The sequence below is a fragment of the Vicugna pacos genome, chromosome 16 (genome assembly GCF_048564905.1).
Source record: "Vicugna pacos chromosome 16, VicPac4, whole genome shotgun sequence".
Lineage (NCBI taxonomy): Eukaryota > Metazoa > Chordata > Mammalia > Artiodactyla > Camelidae > Vicugna > Vicugna pacos.
Genome location: NC_133002.1, coordinates 5156063 through 5178371, shown reverse-complemented (window position 1 = coordinate 5178371; position 22309 = coordinate 5156063). Strand labels below are relative to the sequence as shown.

General features: G+C 43.1%; 1 protein-coding gene across 4 annotated transcripts in view; it reads right to left on the bottom strand.

Annotated features, from left to right (window-relative positions):
- Window positions 1-8328: 8328 nt before the first annotated feature.
- Window positions 8329-22309, bottom strand: part of USP32 (ubiquitin specific peptidase 32) — a 168983-nt gene continuing 155002 nt past the window's right edge. For all 4 annotated transcript variants that reach the window (XM_006213310.3, XM_015247173.3, XM_072940274.1 and 1 more), the window contains 7 exons: window positions 21520-21606; window positions 20463-20583; window positions 15210-15401; window positions 13154-13442; window positions 11630-12054; window positions 11096-11188; window positions 8329-10597 (listed from right to left, as the gene is read on the bottom strand). In XM_006213310.3, the coding sequence (XP_006213372.1) occupies window positions 10424-10597; window positions 11096-11188; window positions 11630-12054; window positions 13154-13442; window positions 15210-15401; window positions 20463-20583; window positions 21520-21606 (1381 nt within the window). In that variant the 3' untranslated portion in view covers window positions 8329-10423. The remainder of the gene's footprint in view (window positions 10598-11095; window positions 11189-11629; window positions 12055-13153; window positions 13443-15209; window positions 15402-20462; window positions 20584-21519; window positions 21607-22309) is intronic.

The window sequence follows — 22309 nt, the reverse complement described above, 5'->3', positions numbered from 1 at the left end:
AGTGCTGCGGGCCTGAAAGAGCTTCAGAGGAAAGCTTGGACCTAGAAGCCAGCAAGCCAGCTATGGATGGTGGGGACGTGTGCTGTCCCCTAGAGCTGGGATGTGCTCCCTGCCTCTCCCCTGCTTGTGGCTCTTCTCATGAGGTCTACACAGCAGCCAAAACCCAGCTTAAAAGTGACTCCTTTGTGAAGACTTTCCCGATCTCTGCTCCCGTCCTGCTCCCACACCAAGACCCCCAAAGGGAAGACTGGAGGACCCTGTCTTAGCCATCAGAAAATGGAAGTGCCGGGCCGAGGTTGGCCAGACAGTGGGAGGCAGGCAGCAGATGTTGGCAGGGTGAGTGAATAAAGGGAAAAATGATTAACAAACACAGAATTAGCAGGCACCATTCCAGGGCTGGGACTAAATATTTATCTAGCCCATTGGGCAATCCTGAGAGATAAGCCTGGTTTCTGAGCTCTATTTATGCAGACTTTCCTTCAGTGACTGACACAATCAGCCTGATTTGGTTATAGTTTGAACAGCTGTTTCCACATGTGGGGACTGGGTGCACGAGGTGCCTGATCCTTGGCTTCCGCTGTTCTCTGGCATCACGCGTCCTCCCCAGTATATCTGCTTCCCAATCTTTGGGCTCTAAATGATGCTGCCCCTCCACCCTGCAGGCCTGGCCAGGCTCCACGAGGCTGCGGGTCACCTCGGGTGGGCTTACAATGTGGGCTCTAGCTTAAGCTGTGGGTGGGCGTGCAGTCATAGGGTGGAGGGCGTGAGGTCTGACTCACCTGGGCACACAGCCTGAGTGGCCTCCTGGGAGGCACCCCTCTTAAGGGAGAGGAGTTGGGTGTGACATGCTGGGTCCAAGTGAAGCCTCGGAGCTATAGGCGTGGAGGGGCGTGGAGTTGGGTGTGACATCTGTTGGTCAGCCTCTGGGATTCACACATGAAAACCAGAAGAGCCATTTCACCAAAACACAAACGTGTCGGGGAAAGCAGTTCTGCTGCGGGAACACTCTAGTGGAGTAGAAGGGACCAGTGGTGGCCCCAGTCCTGGTGCTCAGTCTGTGAGGCGAGGCGCGGTGGTGTTGGATGAGGGGTACCCAAAAGATCGGGTGGTCCTGCCCAGTGGAAAACCACATCACAGCGGAAAGGACTTGTTTAAGACACATTTAGACCCTCTGGAGGCTGGCATCAATGTGGAGACGGAGAGTGGGGTTTCTCAGGGGTGAGAGTAAGATCCAGTGAATCCTGTGGCATCACAGAGCGTGACCTTTCACTGCGTCCAAGGCTGCTTTGGTCAGGCCAGAAGCTGGTGAAATTCCCAGCCGCTGCCGCGTGGAGTGTGATGACAGATCAAGTTCTGGGAGCCGCATGAGGCTGGCCCGTGCTCTAGATGAGGAAACGGATTCCTCGACCAGCTACCAATGTAGACAGGATGACAGTCGAAATGTTTCGTCTGAGCCTTCTCCCGGGGCAGCAGCCACACCCCCTACTCCCTCCCAGAAGGGCATCCCATGGGCAGTGCAGCAGGCCCTCGGCTTCAGTGTTTCTCTTCCAGTCGGTTAGGGAGTCTAGCTTTCCCTCCAAATTTATACTGGTTGCATCCCTAGAGTCCAAATTAGGCATACATTCTCCCCCCATCTCTTCCTTCCTTCTCTGTCTCTCTCTCTTTTGACATATACCAGTTTTGGATTGAGGCCTAACATTCTATTGCCATCAAAGGGGACAGATGAGAAAACCAAAGCTGGGCTCATAAACCCTGGGGAAAAAGACAACAGGCTGCCTCTATGGGGCTCAGCACGGTCAGAACTGGATGGAAAGCAGCCGAGGTGACTGCTTGCTGCTTGATGGCTGCGCTACGGTGGCCGGATGGACATGTGGTATTCGGTTTAGAAGGCTTATGGGCGCAGACACCTGGGTATAAACTGTCAGGCTCAATTGTTCTCCCTCCTTTTCCAGGAAGGGCCAGGAAGGAAGAGGCCCCAGCTGAAGGGAAGAGACATGGTCCTCAGTGGGTCCAGCATAGTGAGGTGGCCGGTCTGGCAGGGGGCCAGTGGGGGGAGCATGGGATTTTCACAGTTTCTGTGGCTGTTGGCTGCCTTCCCCAAACCAGTTCACTCAGTCCTTGTCTGTCTTTCTCATCCTGCCTCTGCAACTATCACATCCCTGTTAAATCCCTGATAAGATACTATCAGACACTCTAAAGTCCAGTTTGGAGCTAGTGGCCTTGACCTGCCCGAGTCCTTTCTTTCTCCCTCCCTGGTCCCACCTCTCCTTCTACACCCTTTTCCTCCCTCTGTCCAGCTCCTGAGATTGATCCCTGGGCCCCCAGAAATGAAGAGAACGAACCTAGGACATGTCTCCCTCAGGAGTCACCCGCAAGGCTATTTTGCTCCCAAGTTTTTCATCTTCTAGGAAGAGGGGGAAGAGGCCGCTTTCAGTACACCTACTTCCTCTCCTTATGTAACAATGGTATTTGCATAAGTTATCAGTTGTAAAAGGGGTTCACGTTCACTTTCTCATTCAGTGATTATCAAACACTGTTTGGATGATCCTTATTCCTTGTCAGATCTCAGGATGATTGATCAACAGTCCTGCCGTTGCCAAGTGATGGATCACAGACCTCAGTTCAGGCGGAAGTGAGGGAGTGTAGAATCAGCCACTTTAACCTGGAGTTGGCTCCAGCTCAGAAATGCTCCATCTGTGTGATACTTTGGGCAAGAGATTTAATCTCACTGAATCTGTTTCCTCATTGATAGAACGAGATGATAAATGCATCTCTCATAGAGTGGTGGTGAGCATAAAATAAGGAACAAAACACACATAGCTTGCCACACACACTGGCAAACAGTAAATGTCTGCTCAATGGCTAAGTGCCCTCTCTGATTTTCCTCCTGATTCCAAGTGCAGGACTAGCCTGTCTGCCACATAGTAGGTACTCATTAAACATTCGATGTTTGAGTGATAAACTCTGCCCCTCTCCCTTTCCCATGTCTCCCAAAGTGAGAGGATGTTTATTTGCCACTCCAAGCTGCGGGGAGCTCTGCAAACAAGGAGTGGCAGCAGTAACTGTCTCCTGCTGGCGCAATGAAAGGCCACAGCCCCCTGGGCTGGCTCCGTATAGATGCCAAGCCACAGGCTGCTCCAATGATCTCTACAGGGAGGGAGGGAAGTTGACCGGCCTTCACTCTAGTTGGTTTGGCTTTCCTCCCTGCCCAGATGTACTGAGTGTAGCAAAATGACTTTGAAAAGTCCCACCCTACTGCCGTCGCGATTTCCAGCAGATCTAATAAGGGTGCTCTCCTGTTGAAATGGAGCAGGACTCTGCACGACCCTCCTGGGTTCAAAATCCCCTCCACGCCACCCCCTTTCCCATTTTTTGTTTGCAGAAAAAGGCTGTAGTCTCCTAGGCCTTCCCTAAGCTCCAAAGAGCAGATTCAAGCAGTTAACTAATAAGGACAGTGAGGAAATGCAAAAACAAAGGAAAAGCAATCAAGAAACTACAGTTCAGCTGTAAAACAGAGTCCTAGTTCCCCGTCAAGGGATATACATAACAATCTGATGCATATCTTTGAGTTGTTCTGCAGAAAAGAGGACTAGTGCTGACCACAAACACGGAGACCTCAGGCTGATTGGAACCAGAAGGTCCACGATGTTGACTCTCAAAATAATCAACCTGTCACGTCACCGCGCACCAATCAGAGTACTGTGCACGAGCTGATCACGCACCCCAGGACCTCGACCCCTTTACCCCTTTTGCCTTTAGAAATCTTACGCTCAGCCGAGCCGGTAAAATGGATGAGAGACAAACCTATGCCTCTGCCTCCATCGTCTCTGTCGGCGGGGTCTCTGTCAATAAACCTTTCTCTATTCCAAACATCGCGGTGTTTTGGTTCGTTTGGCCACACTGTGCGCTGGGCGCGCAAGCTTGGGTCGGACAACGCTGTTGCTGGGGGCCACTGGCTGGGAGCTCTTCTTCTCCCTGAATGCGGTAGGCGCCCCGGGTGTCCTATTGAACGTCTGATCCGGAGCCTCCGAGGCGGCTCAAGCTGCACCCCACCCCCACTCACCTCCAACGTCGTCAGATTTAGCTGTAGGTCCTTTGGGTGAAATGGAATTGGTAATGGAAAAGAATCTGAAAAGAAAAAAAAAATGCATGCATGTGTATGTATAGCTGAATTACTTTGCTGAACACCCGAAACTAACATTGTAAATCAACTACGCTTTCCTAAAAATAAAAATAAAAAATGTAGTTGGAAGAAAGGGTCCTGTCCCAGTGCTGTTTCAAAATAAAAGCTGAGGACTACTGACCTGAAACAAACCATTCCTGAGTCACAAGGGAACTGAGGCCCTGGGGAGACAAGTGACCTGTCCCAAGTCAAACACTTCATGAAACGGGCTAGATTTCTGGTCCTTTGCTTTCTGTGGTTGCAGCCAAGATGCTGCCCTAAACTCGGAGCTAGAGCAGCCTCTGACTACTACAGTCACCTCCTGATCCATTCTGGGGGGGCCCTCTGCTGACCCTCAAGAGGGAAGACCCCCTTCTATAATCCCAGTGAGCACTGGGGGTTCACCATCAGTGCAGAGGATCCTGCCATGAAGAACAGCAGAAGCCTGATCCCCAGGGACCCTCAAGTGCTTTGGTTGCCTCCAACCAGCCCCCTCTCCTTTCTGGACCCTCCTCTCCTCCGGTCTCCAGACCACGCTCAACAGGCTCCTTTCTCTCACATGCCTTCCTTCTCCCCACCCACAGCCTTTCCTAGACTTCCTCCTACCTGCAGCCTGCTTTCTTCTTTTTCCTCTGCTTCCTTTGATCTTCTTGGAGCACTTTAAGCCTGGTAGTCATCTACATTCCTCTTGGGTTTGTGATAAAGTCTAAAATTCATTATCAAGAGAAATTTCAGGCCGCCTCTCTCACTTCCTCATCTTCGGAGACGGCCCACACTCTGTGGAGTATGTACCTACTTTTACTTTAACCTGAGCACCCAAACCCCTTTTGAAACAGCCTACACTCTATGCAGTATGTATCTCTCTAAATAAATCTACCTTTACCCCCCCAAAAAAATTTCAGCAAGAGTGGATTGTGTATATGAAAAAGAGAACATTTACAGCAAACACCAATTTGCTTATAAGGAAAGAGTTATGTTACCGTACATGAAAATTTGCTTTTAGTGAAATGGTTTCAGATTAGTGTGTATTCACAAAAAACACGTAAAAATGTTTTGCAACCATGCCCAAATGCTTGGCAACGTGAAACCCTTCTGTTGGAAGAGGTCTGACCTTCCAAGGCTTTCACAACATGGTTTCTTTTCTCCTGCTCATCTTCCCCTGGGCTCCCTGTGCACCTGCAGCTCGCCTCACACAGACCTCCACAGCCTGTGGAATGCACTCCCTCCGCTCCCGGTTTCCACCAGACTGCTTTGCACGCTTCTGACGATAAAATCCTGGTCTTGCTTCATAGTGTAGCTCGCTTCCTTTTTCCATTTGTTTTTCACTAAGTACTTTGCCAACAGCTACTGTTTAATGTCCTCAGTTGTCATTTCATCAGAGATGATTATATTGATCACTCCTCCTTCCAGGTGTGCATGTGCATATCCTTTTCCTCATTAGACTGAAAGTAATGATCCATTCCCTGGAGCAGTGGTTTCCATAAATGACTGATCTGCAGACCAGTGCTAACTGGCTGCCAAAGAATCTCCCTTGAGAAACTTATTAAAGCAGATTCTTGGACTGCATGGGAGAAGATCTCATAAATCTGAGTGTAAACAGGCCTAGCACGCAGGTGTAATATGGCAGTGATGGGTGCGACTCTGCAATCAGCACATGTAACAAGCTCCTGGTTGATTTTGATGCTGATGAATTGCTAGGTTGGGAAAAGCTGCCCCTAGAAAACCTAGCACAGAGCTCCGTGCCTAGCATGTGCTCATATGTTGTTAGCTGGACGCCTCTGGACTGGTGAGCTTGATCATAACATTATTGTTGTCTTATACCTGTGCTGTTTCTCTAAGTGGGCAAATAATACTGTTTGTGTCAGAGTCTGTGCCTATGTACATTATCTGTTCCTGACAATAACGTTTTGAAGTGGTATTCTTTTTATTTTTTAATGATGCAGCCAGACCTTTATTAATAATGTCAACATGCAGCATTAACAGCAAGCCATAATGGCTCAATAATTAAATCCATCCTGGGATGGGTATGGGACATTACCATAAATGTGCAGTTGCCAAATACATCGTCAAACGAATATTCCTCACAACATACGCTGTTCAAGGAGGATTTTAATATGGTGACAACCCTTTCACTATTTAAGACACTGTAAGGCTTATAAACGAATCATACTTACCAATGTCTTACCTTGTTTTAATTTGTTTAACTGTGGTTGTTCTTTGTTATCTTTTTCTTTTATTTTTCCTTTTTCAGTTTTATTAGGTTGAAGTGGTATTCTTATTGAGCATGAGAAATCTGAGGTTCCCAGGAACTTGTTTTAATGCACAGCTGTTGTAACACAGCAAGAACTAGAATCTGATCGGACCTTACACTCACAAGTCCATGACCTTTCAACTTACCAGAGGGTGTATATTGGTGGCTTGAATCTGGCTTGCAAATAGGTTTAATTTTTTAAAATTAAAAAAAAAATCTGCCAGCATTTCTAAATTGGGTATTTTGTATAAACATCTGGATTTCTGGCTTTTCTTGAGGGGAACAAAAAAAAAAGGCTTGGTAACACTGGGCCCACATTCCTGCATGGCAAGTCAAATGGAAGCTTTAGATGGCTGAACGCCCTAGAGCTCACCATAGTTCCCTCCTGTTCCCTCTTCTCATCCATAGCTGGAGACAGCTTCTCTTACACTCTGTTCCCAACCAGGCCCCTATGAGCCTCCGAGTTTACAACTCCTGCACTCTTATTTACTATCTTGTTTCCAGGGGTAGATGTCTGGCAAACCTAAAGACAGCCTCTTTTAATTGCTCTGTCTTGGATGGGTCTCTGATCATAGAGGTAGGTGCATTTGTGACTTCTTGGATTTCAAAACTAAGGAACCTCCTGGTACACCATCAAAGAAAACTGGAATCTCCGTTCCCTAAGCTACACATTCTGGCTGCAGCCTAGTAAAATTCTAAATTCGTAACCTTTAAAACAAGGAAAATGTGGCAATTCACCTACTTGCTCCGATGCAACGGTATCTACAATTAAGAAAAGAACCCATAGTGAGCAATGCCACCAAGTGGAAGAGAGATTCCATGTTGAATTGCCATGCTTACAAAGAGAGGCTGGGAGGCTGAAGACCCCTCTCAATTTACAGGGCCATTCAGGAACTAAAAATAAAACGTCTGCCCATCTCTGTGTGCTGGTCCTTTTCAAGGCTGTATTTTATTTTTCATTTCACTTAAACATTACTTGTTTTCTATATTACTTAACCTTCTATGTGCCAGGATCAACATTTGAGATAAAAAGATGATGTTCAAGGTTGTCTTTTAAAAAGCCAGAGACATTTTAGAAGCTGTGCTTCATCTCTGATGACTTTTTGGATCCTTCTTCTGTTTGTTGGTTTCCTTAAACAAGCACTATTGCTGCTGATTCGACATGTTTCATTCTATACATTTTTAATGTGTATTCCTGTTTTTTGGAGAATGTGAGCAGAGGGCTATTAAATTCTTTTAGCATCAGTGTAGCAAAGGAGTAAGAAAATCTCTTTGTGAAACACGACTGACTCTCATGGGGGTAGGGTTTCACATTCATTGAGCACTTACCAAGAAACTCTGCCAGGCACTTACAGACTTCATTTACTACCTAGAAGCCCCTGGGAAAATATTGTAATTTTAAACGCAAATGTGACTGAGGCTGAAGGACCCACAAGTCTAAATCTTCGACTCTTCTCAACCCTGTCAACTGCCTCCTTGGAGACCTCCTAGAAAGACAACCAGGGACATCCCTGGTTTCTCAGCGCCCCCTAGAAACCCAGGATCATCTCAAGGCATCATACAAATAAGAAATCTTCCTCTTCACCTCGTCTCCTAATCTGCAGGAAAACTACTGTGAAACCTCCTTCATCCACTCTCGGTTCCAAACAAGCAAGCTAGCCTTCTCCCCGACCCCTTCAATGCCTTCCAAACGATCTCCTAACAGGGATGCGAACCAAATTTAAATCAATGTACCTGCTCCCTGCAGGTATCTTGTTCTACCGCCAACAGGTTCCATCCTCTCAGAGAGGGAATGTCCACTCTCTAAGTCAGGTAGGTACTATTTAAGAAGGAGGATTAAAACAGGGTCACAGAGAGGAAGGCTAAAGAATGTCTCTTTTATGTTTAGTTGTACAAAGGAAAAACAGCACATAGATGCATCCACAGTATTTAATTTATTTGGATAATAGTTACAGATAAACAGGTACACTCCATATACAATTACCAATACTTTTTATACAGTTCATATTTCAGAACATCAACACTATTTTATTTACACTCTATTTATATACATTAACATCTTTCTAAAGTCAGTGCATTGTCAACAAGTTTTATACAGTAATTTACAAGGTGAATGTAGTTAGTTAATTTAATAAATTTTCTGCTAGTCATGAATTAAAAAAATTAATTACAACCAATATAACAAACACAGATCAAACAACATTAGTAGATTGTGCTACCTGCTTAAATAAAACATCTGTAAGGGAATTATTTAAAAGCTTCCACTGTTTCATGGGACTTGTCCAGGTAGGAATGGACAGATTTTACATACGGAGAATCACAAAACTATGAAGTCTGCATTCCGTCTGATTTCATACACCATTTAGGCCGCTCCTTCCTACTTGCAATTATAGTTTTCTTTTAAATAGGGTTTCAACTTAGGTAGCCATTTAAGACAATCTTTCCAAATGCTCTGAGAAGAACTGAATAGTAACCGGCCTTAGATATCAGAACACAAATGCTTCATTTCATTGGTACCTACTATCTATGAGGAAGTAAGGGCAATGGAATCTGATAATGAGAATCAACTTCCAGGATTCAGATGAATAAAAAAAGATCACTGAAAAAAAGTGGAATAATTACTTCAAATACATATTTTAAAACAACACAGAAAAAAATTACTGCTTGAAATAAATAACATTTAAACTTTTGTTCCAGTCTTGAATTATCAGAGGAAAAAAAAATGAAGTGAGCAAAGAAACATAACTTTTGATGACCACTACTGTGAAATTAAAATAAAATAAAATAAAAGTAAAAAGGACAAACATCAAAATTAAAAAAAAAATGGACATGCAAACAAAACAAAAGTTTACTTCCTAAAACCACCAATTTCATTAAAAATACTTACCCACTATCAATGCTTGGGATGTATTTTGTTTTTAAATTTAATACGATGGGGGAAAAATACCCCAATCAAGTTACTTTATAGCCCTTACAGCCATCAAATATGAACAAGTTTTGAAAAGTTCATTTGCACATATTCTTTTTTTTTTTAAAGTGCAAAACAAAGAAACAAAGAACAGTCACTAGCTGTAAAACACCACTGAGCTTTGCTGCTGCTTTTCCTCTCAGAATTTCTTTGTGCAGCAGTGCCTGTAAAGATGGTACAAATATTGGCAGCTTCCCCCCACCCCCCACACTCAGCAATGGGGAGATACATTTTTGAGGGCCCCTAAAGTATCCTCAAGGTAAGCTGCCTCTGTCTGGAGGGCTGTGTTGGCTGGATTTCCCAGGATGCTTTTTTGTTTTTCCTACAGAGTCTCCCAACCAAGGCCCTGGGTAGAAGGCACACAGCTCTTAAGAGATTCTCCCTTTCAGACCGACTGCTTAAATATGCCTCTGCTACCAACGACTGGTTGTGTCTCAAACACAAAACAACAGCAACAAAAAGCAATGAAGACATAGAAAGAGTGGGAAGATGGTTTAAAAAGTAAATCGAGAAATCTGTGTCCAAGCCGTAAGAATCCTTTGCACACCTTCACGATCTTGCTTTCTCCATCTTATTAGTCTAATACAATGGGATAAAACTTCAGGAAAAAGGAGGTAGCATATCATGTCGTCCCCAGACAACACTACAATTTTTTGTTTTACTTTGACTCCAAGGAAATTCTTAGTATTTTGTTATGATTATTGGTAAACTATACTCACTACATGTTTGTTCATATCTGGACAAGCACAATTTAGTTCTTATTTGGTCCCAGTTGGCTGGTGCCAAACCCTTTGTTTACAGGCTAATGGTGGGCTCTGCCTGAAAGTTCTCTACCAGAGAGCTTGTGTGAGACACTTCCAAACAAAATTATTCCTACTGTTATGTTAACTGCTATTTTAATTAGGATTTTTATTTTGTGCTTCAGGGTCACAGGATAAAATAACTACATTTAGCTTGCCTTTCAGCGACGCTTTTGCCAAATGTCAGCTACTGGGAGTCACCTCCCTCATCAGCAGCCTGTCTAGCGGTCAGAGTGGTAGCTTTACTGCAACACACAGTACTTTCTGTAATCAGATTCGAAGTCTTCGTCCATGCTGCTTGTGTCTGCCATCTTTTTGCCATCGATCTTTGGCAGAAATTGTGCATAGTCGATCCCCTGCTGCTCATAGAAAAGAATGTAGGCAGAGTCGGTGTCAATTTCATCAGGGTGAAGTTCCTAGAGGAGCAAGAAAAGCCTTTAACAAAAAAGCCATCACTAGCTTGGCTCTTAATCCTTGCCAGGGAAGGGAGGACCAGTCCTCTTTAATTACTAAACCTGATTGCTTCCAATCAGCTTAATATTTTGGCTGTCTTGTACCTGCCCCTAAAATAAAACCCAGTATTTTCAATGTTTGTTTCAGGGAAAATACTCAGACCATAGACAAGTCAAAAGAATGACAAAAAACAAAACCAAATACAAAATCCCATCAAATTCTAACAGCTCGAAAGACAAGAACTTATTCTCATTAACCAACACCTTCTTTTCCCTAACTGCTCATGTTTTCCTTCTCTCCCCCGCATATCACTTTTGTTCCTTTATGCTGAAGCCATCTACACACTGATTCTAAAAGAAATAACTATTTTCTATTCAGGAGAAAACACATTATCTCTACGAATACCCTCCAGATCTGCTGACAGGTTCAGTTTCTTTCATTCATAGACGGGAGAGACTTACCTTACAGCTGCTGTCATTGTAACAGTACCACTTGCTGTTTGGGTTTTTGGCATAAGTGACATAATGGCCCCCGCCCAGAATTCCTGAATGGCACTGCAGGAGAGAAGAAGTGGAGGTATGTCAGTGGCTGACAGTACTCTGGCCAGGGCACAGCACCAGGATGCCGTCAGGAAAAGACTTACTGGAAAAAAAAAGTGTTTCCCTTTTCCCAAAAACAAATCAAAGAGGAAATGTCAAAATTCAAAAACTCTAAATCTTACCATTTTATACTTGTAATTATTTTTGGAAAGCAAAAATTCCTTAGGAACACACAATTGTGAGTGGCCTGAACCTGTGACTCCAGTTACAATGATTATATGACTGTTCCCCTCATCACACTGAGCATCTTGGAGTCTATCTAAAAGCTCAAGGTTATCCACTGCTAACTTGGTCTACTGTCGAGTTCAAATAAGCAGGCCCTGAATGAATGAATACGAAGAAACAAACCACTTAAAAGTGCAGATCATTCTGAAAACCACACAACAAACCACTTACCGAAATTGCATATAGATTATAAATAGGCTTAACATGAACATCTTCTCTTTGGTCATCAGTGCTGTCTTCTTCACTGTGGTTCTCAAGCTGACCATTGCTGTAGCCATTGCCACATGCCTCATGCTCATAAAGGAATCCATTGGCCAAAGCTGCTTCGTGGTCCTGCGGGGTGACCAGCTCAGGCTGGCTGCCCCCCAGCACATGCCCTCGGCTCAAGGCATCAGTCAGCTCACAAACTTGCCCAGCCCCATTCTCTTTGCTGGCATCCAAGTTCTCCTTACTACTCGACAGTTTATTTTTGCTGCCGATCTGGGGTAGCCGGAGCCTCCCTTTGCTTCTCCCTAAAGTCCGGGGGCTGCTGTTAGGGCTGCTGTTTTTGCTGGAGGGACAGCTGGTTCCACTTTTTCTTGACGAGGAAGGTGAACCTGTGAAAGGGGAAGAAGGAAAGATTCATAAATCCAAATGCCACAAGTTTAACCAGCCACCAAATGCTAACTGAAGCCAATTTCACAAGTGTACACGTAAAGGTAAAGACAGGGGTGTCCTGACTGGCTACTCTTTATTCCCATTATGTGGCCAATAAGTTGCACTCTTGTCTTCCTCAGTGCCAAACCCCCCCAGAGGCAGCAATGTCCTGAAAACGTAAAATGCCACTAAGTACGGACCTAGAAAGTAGTAGAAAGATAACTTAAGACAGATTCAGTTCAAAACAATATTAAACTAAGGAGTTTTACAAATACACATTCTTCTTCTTTGTTAAATTAGATTAAAAAATACAATCACCAATTACCAAGGACTCACTGTTGCTAGCACGACACTGAGAGCTCTCTCCCCCTGTTATCTCAACATCTCACAACAATCCTGTAAAGCAGCAGGTCTCAAACCTTTTGGTCACAGCTCCCCACCCCATTATATAGCCTTAAAAATTGTCCAGGGCCCCTAGGGCTTTTGTTCATGTGGGTTATATCTATCAGCATTTACCACATTAGAAATTAAAACTGAGGGATTTAAAAAAATACAATCCGCAAGCACACAGTTCACTGACAATATCACGTGCAATGCTGGCTGACTCCACTGTACGGTTGTGCGAGTGACAAGGCAGATACTGTCTCAGAATTTTTATGAAAATAGTTCCGGTCCTCCAGGCTCTCAGGGACCCTCCAGGGGTTCCCAGGTGATACTCTGAGAACCTCTGCTGTAAGTATGAAAAGAATCCTTCATGATCACCAAATGTTAGGCATTACGGAAAGTGCTTTACTCTTGATATATGAAATCCTCACACTCTGTGAACTTAGTGCTATTTTTCATTTTACAAATGAGAAAATGGATTTAGCGAGGGTGTATCTCTTGCTACAAGTCACAGAGCTCAAATTTAGATCAGTCTGATTCCAGACGGGTTCCTTGTACCTCACTAAGCTGCTGCTCCAGAGTAGAAGACAGGGAAACAGACAGCCTAGAGGGGTCCCAGGAGGGCCCGTCTCAGGGTGATGCCTGGCTTCATGCAGCCCCCGGCCTCCTCCTCACCTTTAGGGCTACTGACGGTGTTTGCACTGAGTGAGGACGGGCTCTTGCTCAGGAGCACATTGTCTTCCCCAGCTGAGTTCTGAGCATCCACTTTCTTCACCTCTCCTGTTGGAACCCTGGGATCAGAGAGGTCATCCCCCTGGGGTGTGAGTGGTTTGCGCTGACAGAGGGCTGGGTCTCTCGGCACCAGAAAAGCACTAGGGTCAAAACTTTCACGAGGAAATTTAACAATTTTCTGTGATTTTATCCACCGACCATTTACAAACTGAAATCGTTTGAGGTGAATAATCTGGAGAAGAAAATATAAAAAACACTTGCATCAAAGAGTTCTGAAGATAGAAAATACACATTAAAAACAACAACAACAACAACAAAGCTGGGTCTAATACATGTAAATGTTCCCAAAATATATAACATAACTTTTTTTTACCCCCAAGAATATATTTTATTATGTAACAAAGTTATCAGTTGGGCCAGTGCCCTTCAGCTATGTGGCTAACATATAACCCCCCTCATTTCATAATCTGTGTATATCCAAACTCTCTCCCAAATTTCTTCAACATCCTAAGAGCCTATAATTGCATGTTCTCTGGGCTTGTGGTGTACACGGACCTTTACTTCTCTCCAACATCATAAAAAACCCAGTCACAAATACACTCATGAGGACAGAAAACTGTATCGAATGTTCTGAAGGAAAACAGAGGTGTTTTTTTACAGATGAAGCTTATGTCATCCCCAATAGGACTCTCCTTTCTTACTACATCCTTTGGCTGCTCCAGGGAGCTTCACTGTTCTGAAGAGCTTAAGAAGTTCCCTTCATCTTTTTGGCTTCTCCTCTCCTTTTCAAGAGCAATGAATTCCTCTAGCCTTCCCCAGTGTTACTACGCTCTCTGTTGTGGTCACAGATGTTTGGGTTGCTACCTCTACCCTAAATGCTTAACAATTTTGTTACGTACTCTGCGTAAAGAGGGTTTCTTCCTAAGGGGCATGCTGGTGACTGGGTTTAACAGAAGCCCACCAAGTTCTCAGCCTAATATTTTATTCCTCAGAAACATGGTTTTTTAAATGCCCATACTTCACGATATGTGATGGCTATGTGAGTATATACAGTTGTCAAAACTCATCAAACTACACATTTAAGATCTACTAATTTAATTTCATGTTAACTATACTTCAATTAAAAAAAAAAAACAAAACCACAGACACGTTCCCCTTTCCCACTTACCTGTTCCCAGGCCTGCCCCTGTGCTCTGCTTCCCTTCCCTCAGTTCTCATCCCTGGAGCTAGCTAGTTAGTAATTTCTTGTGCATCCTTCCCTGAGAAGTGGCTCTGGTCTAAGCTGTTCATGGTCTCACAGAATAGCAGGAAGAAGCCATGAACAAAAAGATACACACAAGGACTAGTTAAAACACACCAGTGCCTCACAGTGACTTTGTTTTTTTCAGTGACGTTTGATATGATACTTCCACCCTTAAGGAAAAAAAACTCTCTTAAATGAATAGGAAGATTTGACACTGCAAACTCTATTGACAAGCAAGAGGAGAGTCTCCTAACCCAGGAACGGAGAAGGCAGAAGTAATCCCGTGGAAAAGAATACATAAGCCGCAGTGCGCTTGTGCGCACACCCACACACCCCAGCAGTGTGCCGTGGCCACGTCACCAAGCCTGGTGGGACTGAAGGCTCGGGCCCAAGTGCTCCTCTGTAGCTCATAAAGCGGACGCATAAAGCTTCCCCTCTCCCTGGAGCCAGAAGTGCCTCCACCTTCTCCTGAAGCTCAAATTCACCAGGTTGTCCCAGCTGTGGCACTTCTCACATACTGGCCGTAACTGGAGCCACTGGTCTACACGGCTTCTCTCCCCTTCTAGGCGGTGCGCTGTCTAGGAGCAGGAGCCAGCAGATACCTGTAGCATAGTTCACCTCTGTGTGACCCCACACAGCGAAAGCGCTTTGAACACTGCTGCAGGGAGGGACTTACTCTCTAAACCCATCATTTGTTCGTGGCTTCTTTCCTCCGAGCCAGACTCCTGCTCCCTCAGGGGCGGGGCTGTGACCTACCAGGATGGGCGGGAGCCTCCAGAGATCCAGCTTCTTGGTTGCCAAGCAGTGCGTCTTACACTTGGAGCAGTAGTACATCTCATTCTCCCCGAGCTCCTCCTCACCGGTGAAAGCGCGGAGGCAGCTGTCCAGGTTGATGGGCTCGGCTTGCGCTCGCCGACTCTGTTCCACACTCTCGTGCTCATCTACAACCTACAGGTGGAGGGAACAGGGGAGATGGGAGAAGGGGCGGAAGGGAGGGAGTTTCAAACGGTCACCTGGCCATGCGTTGTCCTCTAGGGGACTCAACTCCATTTTACTTTGCACGAGGGAAAAAATGCAACCCAAACTCGAGTCTGAGCAAACAGAGCATCTGCGCATTTATTCACAAACATCACATCAATAACAATGTTCTTGGGCGAATTTCTGCTTACGTGACCCTAGCTATTGGGGAAAAATTTCTGCATCCTTCGAAATGACAGACAAAAACAATCAAGGAATTGCCTGTTTATTTCACAGTTTCAAAATTCGCAAACAGCTTATATGTGAGCTGGCCCTCTCAAGGGTTAGAGATTAGGCCATTTACTTTTTAACAGTATTATTAGTATGCTGCAGGCTTTACAGGGACCAGGAGAAATAGTATCACGGAACAGACGCCAGATCCGCATTAAATAAGAAAGGATACACACAAAGCTCACCTTGAGAAGACAACATCAGGGTGTTAAAACCCACAGGCTACGACTTATTTGCATATTGATGCCCGAGAGTTATCAGAATACTGTGTGTATCATTATGACTCCTGTCTCTTGATGCATTTTTATCTGCGATGGCAATAAAAGGAACAGCAGGCACAAAAAAGCCGGATTTTGCTGCGAAGACCTTTAACACCTGCCCAAACCTCTGTGGTCCCGTTAACCAGCATGCTAGGCTTTGGGGCAAGAAGGAGGTAAGTTTAGGAAAGGAGAGAGCAAAGGCAGGGGTAGGTGTGTAAGGATGTATGTTGGAGGTGGCGTGGGAATCAGGAGGAGGGAGACAAGGAGGAACCCAGAATGTGACAGAAAGGAAGAACTTGGGGCTCTCCAATTCTTGGCTGCTGCTTAATAAGCAATCAAGAACCAGAGCAGGGCAGGCACAGTAAGACTATGAATGACCGTGAGACTTCACACAGGGATCACATCCCAGGGTGGGGCCCGGACAACAAGTACAACAATGAATGCCTCTCCTTTTGGCAAAGGTCACACACATGTCCTTGTCATCCCTTCCGGGGGTGAATAGCTTTCTTTGCCTGAGGCAACTTCCCTCATGTTTTCCTTCCTGAAGTCATGGTTTAGAACAGGTTTTCAGAGGCGGCTCTTTTCCTACATGAGAAGGTGGCTGAGCAATAGGCTGTCACTTTTTTTTTTTTTGGTATATATGTATTTTTATTGAAGTATAGTCAGTTTACAACGCTGTCAATTTCTGGTGTGTAGCATAATGTTTCAGTCATTCACGAGCATACATATATTCGTTTTCATATTCTTTCTAAACCTGTTACTACAAGATATCGAATACAGTTCCCTGTGCTATACAGCATGAATTTGTTGTTTATGGTCAAACGCTTTTACAAACTTTTATCAAGGCTGGGGTTGATGAGGCAATGAAGGGTTTTGGCACTGTATCATCAACCATTTTAAAAGGGGAACTTAGAGGAAACCTATTTTTCGGAAAGGGAAATCCGGTTTGATCTTGAGTCACTAACTTCTTTTTATTTTTGTTTTGTTTTTGTTTTTTGCGTTTTTAAAAATTGAAGTATACTCAGTTTATAATGTGTCAATTTCTGATGTACAGCATAATGTTTTAGTCATACATACACATACATATATTCATTTTCATGTTCTTTTTCATTAAAGGTTTTACACTAATTTCTTTTCTGACACTAACTCGCATCATCTTTAGGGCTGGTCATCCAAGGAAAAAACTGACATGCTTCAAGAGGAAACATGCCGTATTATGGGGGTTAGAATCAGAGTAGAAAAAAAGGTGTATCAAATGGAGCAGCGTCTCTTTTCTCACAGTCAGTTAAACATTATCTGTATCATCTCTACCAGGGATGCTTTATGGCTAACCACAAATTACAGCAAGCTAGTAAAGAATGTTGACTTTACTGACCATATTTTATACAGAACACACAGACTATAGATACAGAGCTTGATGGAGACAGGGAGGAAAAAGATGATGGATTAAAAAAGCATACTTGTAGATGACAGTAAGTTTTATTTATTAAGAGAACTTCCCTAAATGACAAAGATTCCTTTTGCCTCCTAGGATCCAATTCCAGATCCTCTATGATTATTCAAATAGCCCAAGTTACTTATTGGCACCCTCTTCCGTTTTTTCTAAGTTGCTTGAAAGTTCATCCTAGCAGGAGTGGGTATAGCTCAGTGGTAGAGTGTGTGCTTAGCATCCATGAGTTCCTGGGTTCAATCCCCAGCACCAACATTTAAAAAAAAAAAAAAAGCTCACCATTAGCCCAAAACATAAGGGTATGAAGTAATAGCTTTCATACATTATGAGACTATTAGAAAAAGACAGAGATCTAGGAAGTTACCTAGCTTAATTTTCTATTGAGGAGTGTGAGGTCCAAACAGGGAATTGCCTGTTTTTGCTGCTCTCCTTACCAAATAAAACATTCACATATAAATTCTGGAAAGCAGAGAAAAGTGTAATTTTCTTTTATGTTCTGAATACAAAGGCAAACTGTCAAAATATTGACAGATTTTCTTCTGTCCTTTCTTTTTATATTGAATAGATTTTTCAGTAAATCCAATTTTATATCTTGCTTTATAAAAAACTTTACATGATATTATAAGTATGTCCCCATACCTGTTAGTAAAAACTCCTTGTAATCATCATTGTCAATGACTGTGTAATATTTTATCTGATTACTATATCATGCTTTATTTAACCACTCCTCTAATGTGGGACAAATATAAATGGCCTCAAATTATTTTTGAGTTATTTTTTTTAAAAGGGATTTGTTGTTGTTGTTAGTGGAGGTAGTGGAAAATGAACCCACAACCTTGTGGATGTTAAGCATGCGTTCTACCACTGAGCTGCACCCCACCCACCATAATTTTTTTTTACTATTCCAACAAATGTTATGAAGAAATTTGTCAGTAAATCACAGAGTATTCTCCTTGGATAGATTCTTAAAGGGGAATCACTGGAATAAAAAACATAAAACATTTCGGCGGTAATCTCAATTTTGAACCAAGGTATCTCCTTTGTCTACGTGACTTTCCAAGCACATGCAGAAACCACATGTAGGAAGAAATTAGTCATGTGGCCCCATTCCCCAGCAAGGAAGGATATCTCAACAGCAACTTGGTTTCCATGGTATCTTAAGAGCATCACTGAAAGTGGAAGTGGGGTGAGATTTAATAGGTCACGTAGGCCCTTCTTCCTATAAAGATGTCCTCCAGAGCTTTACAGACTGCACATTGGGCTTGTTAAAAATGGAAAGAGGAGGGCAAGGGGTATAGCTCAGTGGTGGAGTGGGTGCTCAGCGTGCATGAGGGCCTGGGTTCAACCCCTAGTGCCTTCATTAAGAGAAACAACAACAACAACTTGTTGAACACCTTAAGAAATAGCGGAGGAAACCTCCATCAAGAGTCATATAATGAAAAAATGCTCAGTATCACTAATTATCAGAGAAATGCGAATCAAAACTAAGATGAGGTATCACCTCACACCAGTCAGAATGACCATCATTTAAAAAACCACAGATGACAAATGCTGGAGAGGCTGTGAAGAAAAGGGAACCCTCCTACACTGCTGGTGGGAATGCAGTTTGGTGCAGCCACTGTGGAAAACAGTATGGAGATTCCTCAAAAGACTAGGAATAGACTTCCCACATAACCCAGGAATCCCGTTCCTGGGCATATAGCCACAAGGAACCCTACTTCAAAAAGACACCTGCACCCCAATGTTCATAGCAGCACTATTTACAATAGCCAAGACATGGAAACAGCCTAAATGTCCATCGACAGATGGCTGAATAAAGAAGATGCGGTATATTTATACAATGGAATACTATTCAGCCATAAAAATGACAACATAACACCATTTGCAGCAACATGGATGCTCCTGGAGAATATCATTCTAAGTAAAGTAAGCCAGAAAGAGAAAGAAAAATATGAGATTGCTCATATGTGGAATGTGAAAAAAAAAAAAAACAGAACATAAATACAAACAGAAACAGACTCACAGACACAGAATACTAACTTGGAAACTTGTGGTTGCCAAGGGGGTGGGGCATGGGAAGGGACAGACTGGGAGTTCGAAATCTGTAGATACTGACAGGCATATGCAGAATAGATAAACAAGATTATACTGTATAGCAAAGGCAAATATATACAAGATCTTATGGTAGGTCACAGTGAAAAAAAAATGGGACAATGAATATACATATGTTAATATATAATTGAAAAATTGTGCTCTACACTGGAATTTGACACAACATTGTAAAACAATTATAACTCAATAAAAAATGTAAAAAAAAAAAGAGATGCAAAAGCCACTATAATTCTTCATGTGACTAAATCAGCTCCTTTGATTCCATTGCTTTTACTTCTCCATCAGATTCTTCATATCTCTACCCACAAAAAAACCTAGTCAATCCACCCTTCACACAAATTTGGGGAACATTTTTAGGTATGGAGTTAGTATTCCTTTCGAAGTTACATTTTCAAAATTTAAAAACTGCTCTGGCCAGAGAGTGGCAGTAGAGGAATGCTAAGTGAGAAGACCAGGCATGGGGATGTACTCTTAGGTGCCCAGTCTGGAAACATTCAATATTTTCTCTAAGTTTTCTGATCACTGTGCCCATTAAAGGCAGCAGCTATAGCCCTGGAATGCACCTGAGCTAAGTAAGAGTGGTCACCAAATGCTACAGCTTCAATAATCATTAACAAACAGGCAGAGAGGTTGGTTACGCTTGGTATCTCATGGCCAGAGAATATAACTTCTTAATTACACCCAGAGTTTTATTTCAGGAATTACTTATTATTAGTATTTTTGAAATTCAATGCCTCAGTACAATTAACTCTGTAAGTGGGAAAGCTGAAACATCCATAAAATTAGTCAACACATTTAAGAGCTATAGAGAATGCCAATGAAGGTATTCTTGCCTGTCCTTAAACTGTCTGAAAATAGAAATGATATGATACAGTTAAACTGGGGGAAAATTTTACACATAAAAACCACTGCCTTACAGCGACCTTTCTGTATACTTACCCTTTCCTGTGATGTTTGGTAGCGGAGGTGAAGGGCTGTGGGATCCCAATCCACGGCAATGTAGGCGTTTCCAATGAAAGCTCTGTCTTCCCCACAGTCAATTTTACAGCCTCTGCAAAACCTAAAGGGGGGGAAAGATCTGCTGAGGAAGGAATAATTACGAAGGAATCCAGATTTTCTTTATCAGAAGTATTCTCCCTTTCTACTTCTCTGTTCTACTTCTCGGGCCTCACAATTGGGCATGGGCTTCTAACTGCAGACTGGTAAGTGCATGAATATGTATTAGTAAGTGTTATTATTTCAGGGAATCATGCTTATCACTTCTCAAGTCTTTGGTTTTTCAAAGCACTTGATAACCATTTGTTAACCCACATGAATACGTGGACTTTATGGCAAATAAATGATAATGGGAACTGGATATTTGAGATCATGCACCTCTCAAGAAATTCTAAATTTAGTTTTTAATGCTTAGCAGTAGGGCAATTTATCTAGCATAACAACACCTATTTCCTTGTTTGCACAATGGCACATTAAATAGACATATATAAGAATTTATGGGGGGGGCGGGGACCATGACAAAGGCCATGGTTCCAATGCCTAGACAGACTCAGTTTGCTAAGGCTATTACGTTTTCTGAAGGCTGACTTCCATACTCGGGCATTTCCCAAGTTGGAACAGTAATGACCAATCAATCTCCATAACTCTTCTAAAAACCAAAAACAGACTTCCAGCAAGGTCCAGTACACAGACTATGTTCTGCTGGGCTCAGAATTGCTAAACTGATTTATATCTAAGGAGCAGATGGTACAGAATGATAAATGTTGATCATAAACTGTGAATCTGGTGAGCACTGTAGCATTTACAAAACCAGCTAAGTCTCAAGAGCAAAACTTCGCTGTAGACCTTATAGGGAGGAGATGAACGAAGAATTCCTACATTTATTTCAAGTATCTCATTATTCACTGCTGCTTCTAAAAACTGGAAACCTTGTGGAAAAGGTATACTACATGAAGCTGCAATTCTACTAAAGACGTTTTTTTGCAGAAGGTCACCTTACCTATACCATGGGCACCAAGCACAGGAGTTCCCATCTTTCTGCACAACTCGGAGAGTGAATGGATATTGGTAACCCATACTGTCATCACTGAAACAGAACATAAACCAAAGAGAATAAGAAACTTTTCTTATTTGAGGTCTCTTTCATCTTCTCCTGAAGTGACCCCAGAAAAGGGCAGCTGCCATGGCAGTATGCTCACACTGCCGGCTCAGTGCTGGTCATCCGAAGCCACTAACTGCAGCCCTGTACAGGGCTTCCTCCTCACAGAGCGGGAGACATATCAGACTGCCAGATGTCTCTAAGAGGGTCCATGTGGTCCGTGCAGATTTTATAAAATAAGCTAATTATGAAATCAAACACTAATTATCCTTCAGCCCTAATTCTATCAGAAGATTTAATTCACATTAAACTAAAATAATTAGACCTTCTCCATGACAAGAACATTGATACACCACAGAAGGCTGAATGGTCATGATGGTTTTTAGAGGAGTTGACTAACTGTATATTTAGAACCCTCTTTAATCAAAACCCCTGATGTGGTACATAGTAGGTTATCTTTTCCTTGCCTTAACTATCTAAAACTGTAAGTCACATAACATTTTTAGAGTAATGTCTTAACTGCAAGATAGCTTGTGAGTTCTCCAACTTTTAAAAAAGCTTATTCATCCTTGCCCAAATAAGACGCAAAGCAAGGAATACAACATAAGAGCAATATACATAATGGCTCATTTGGCAATTTGAAGTGGCCATGACATGGCTGCTGAAGGTAATGAAATCATGGTAAGGGCCA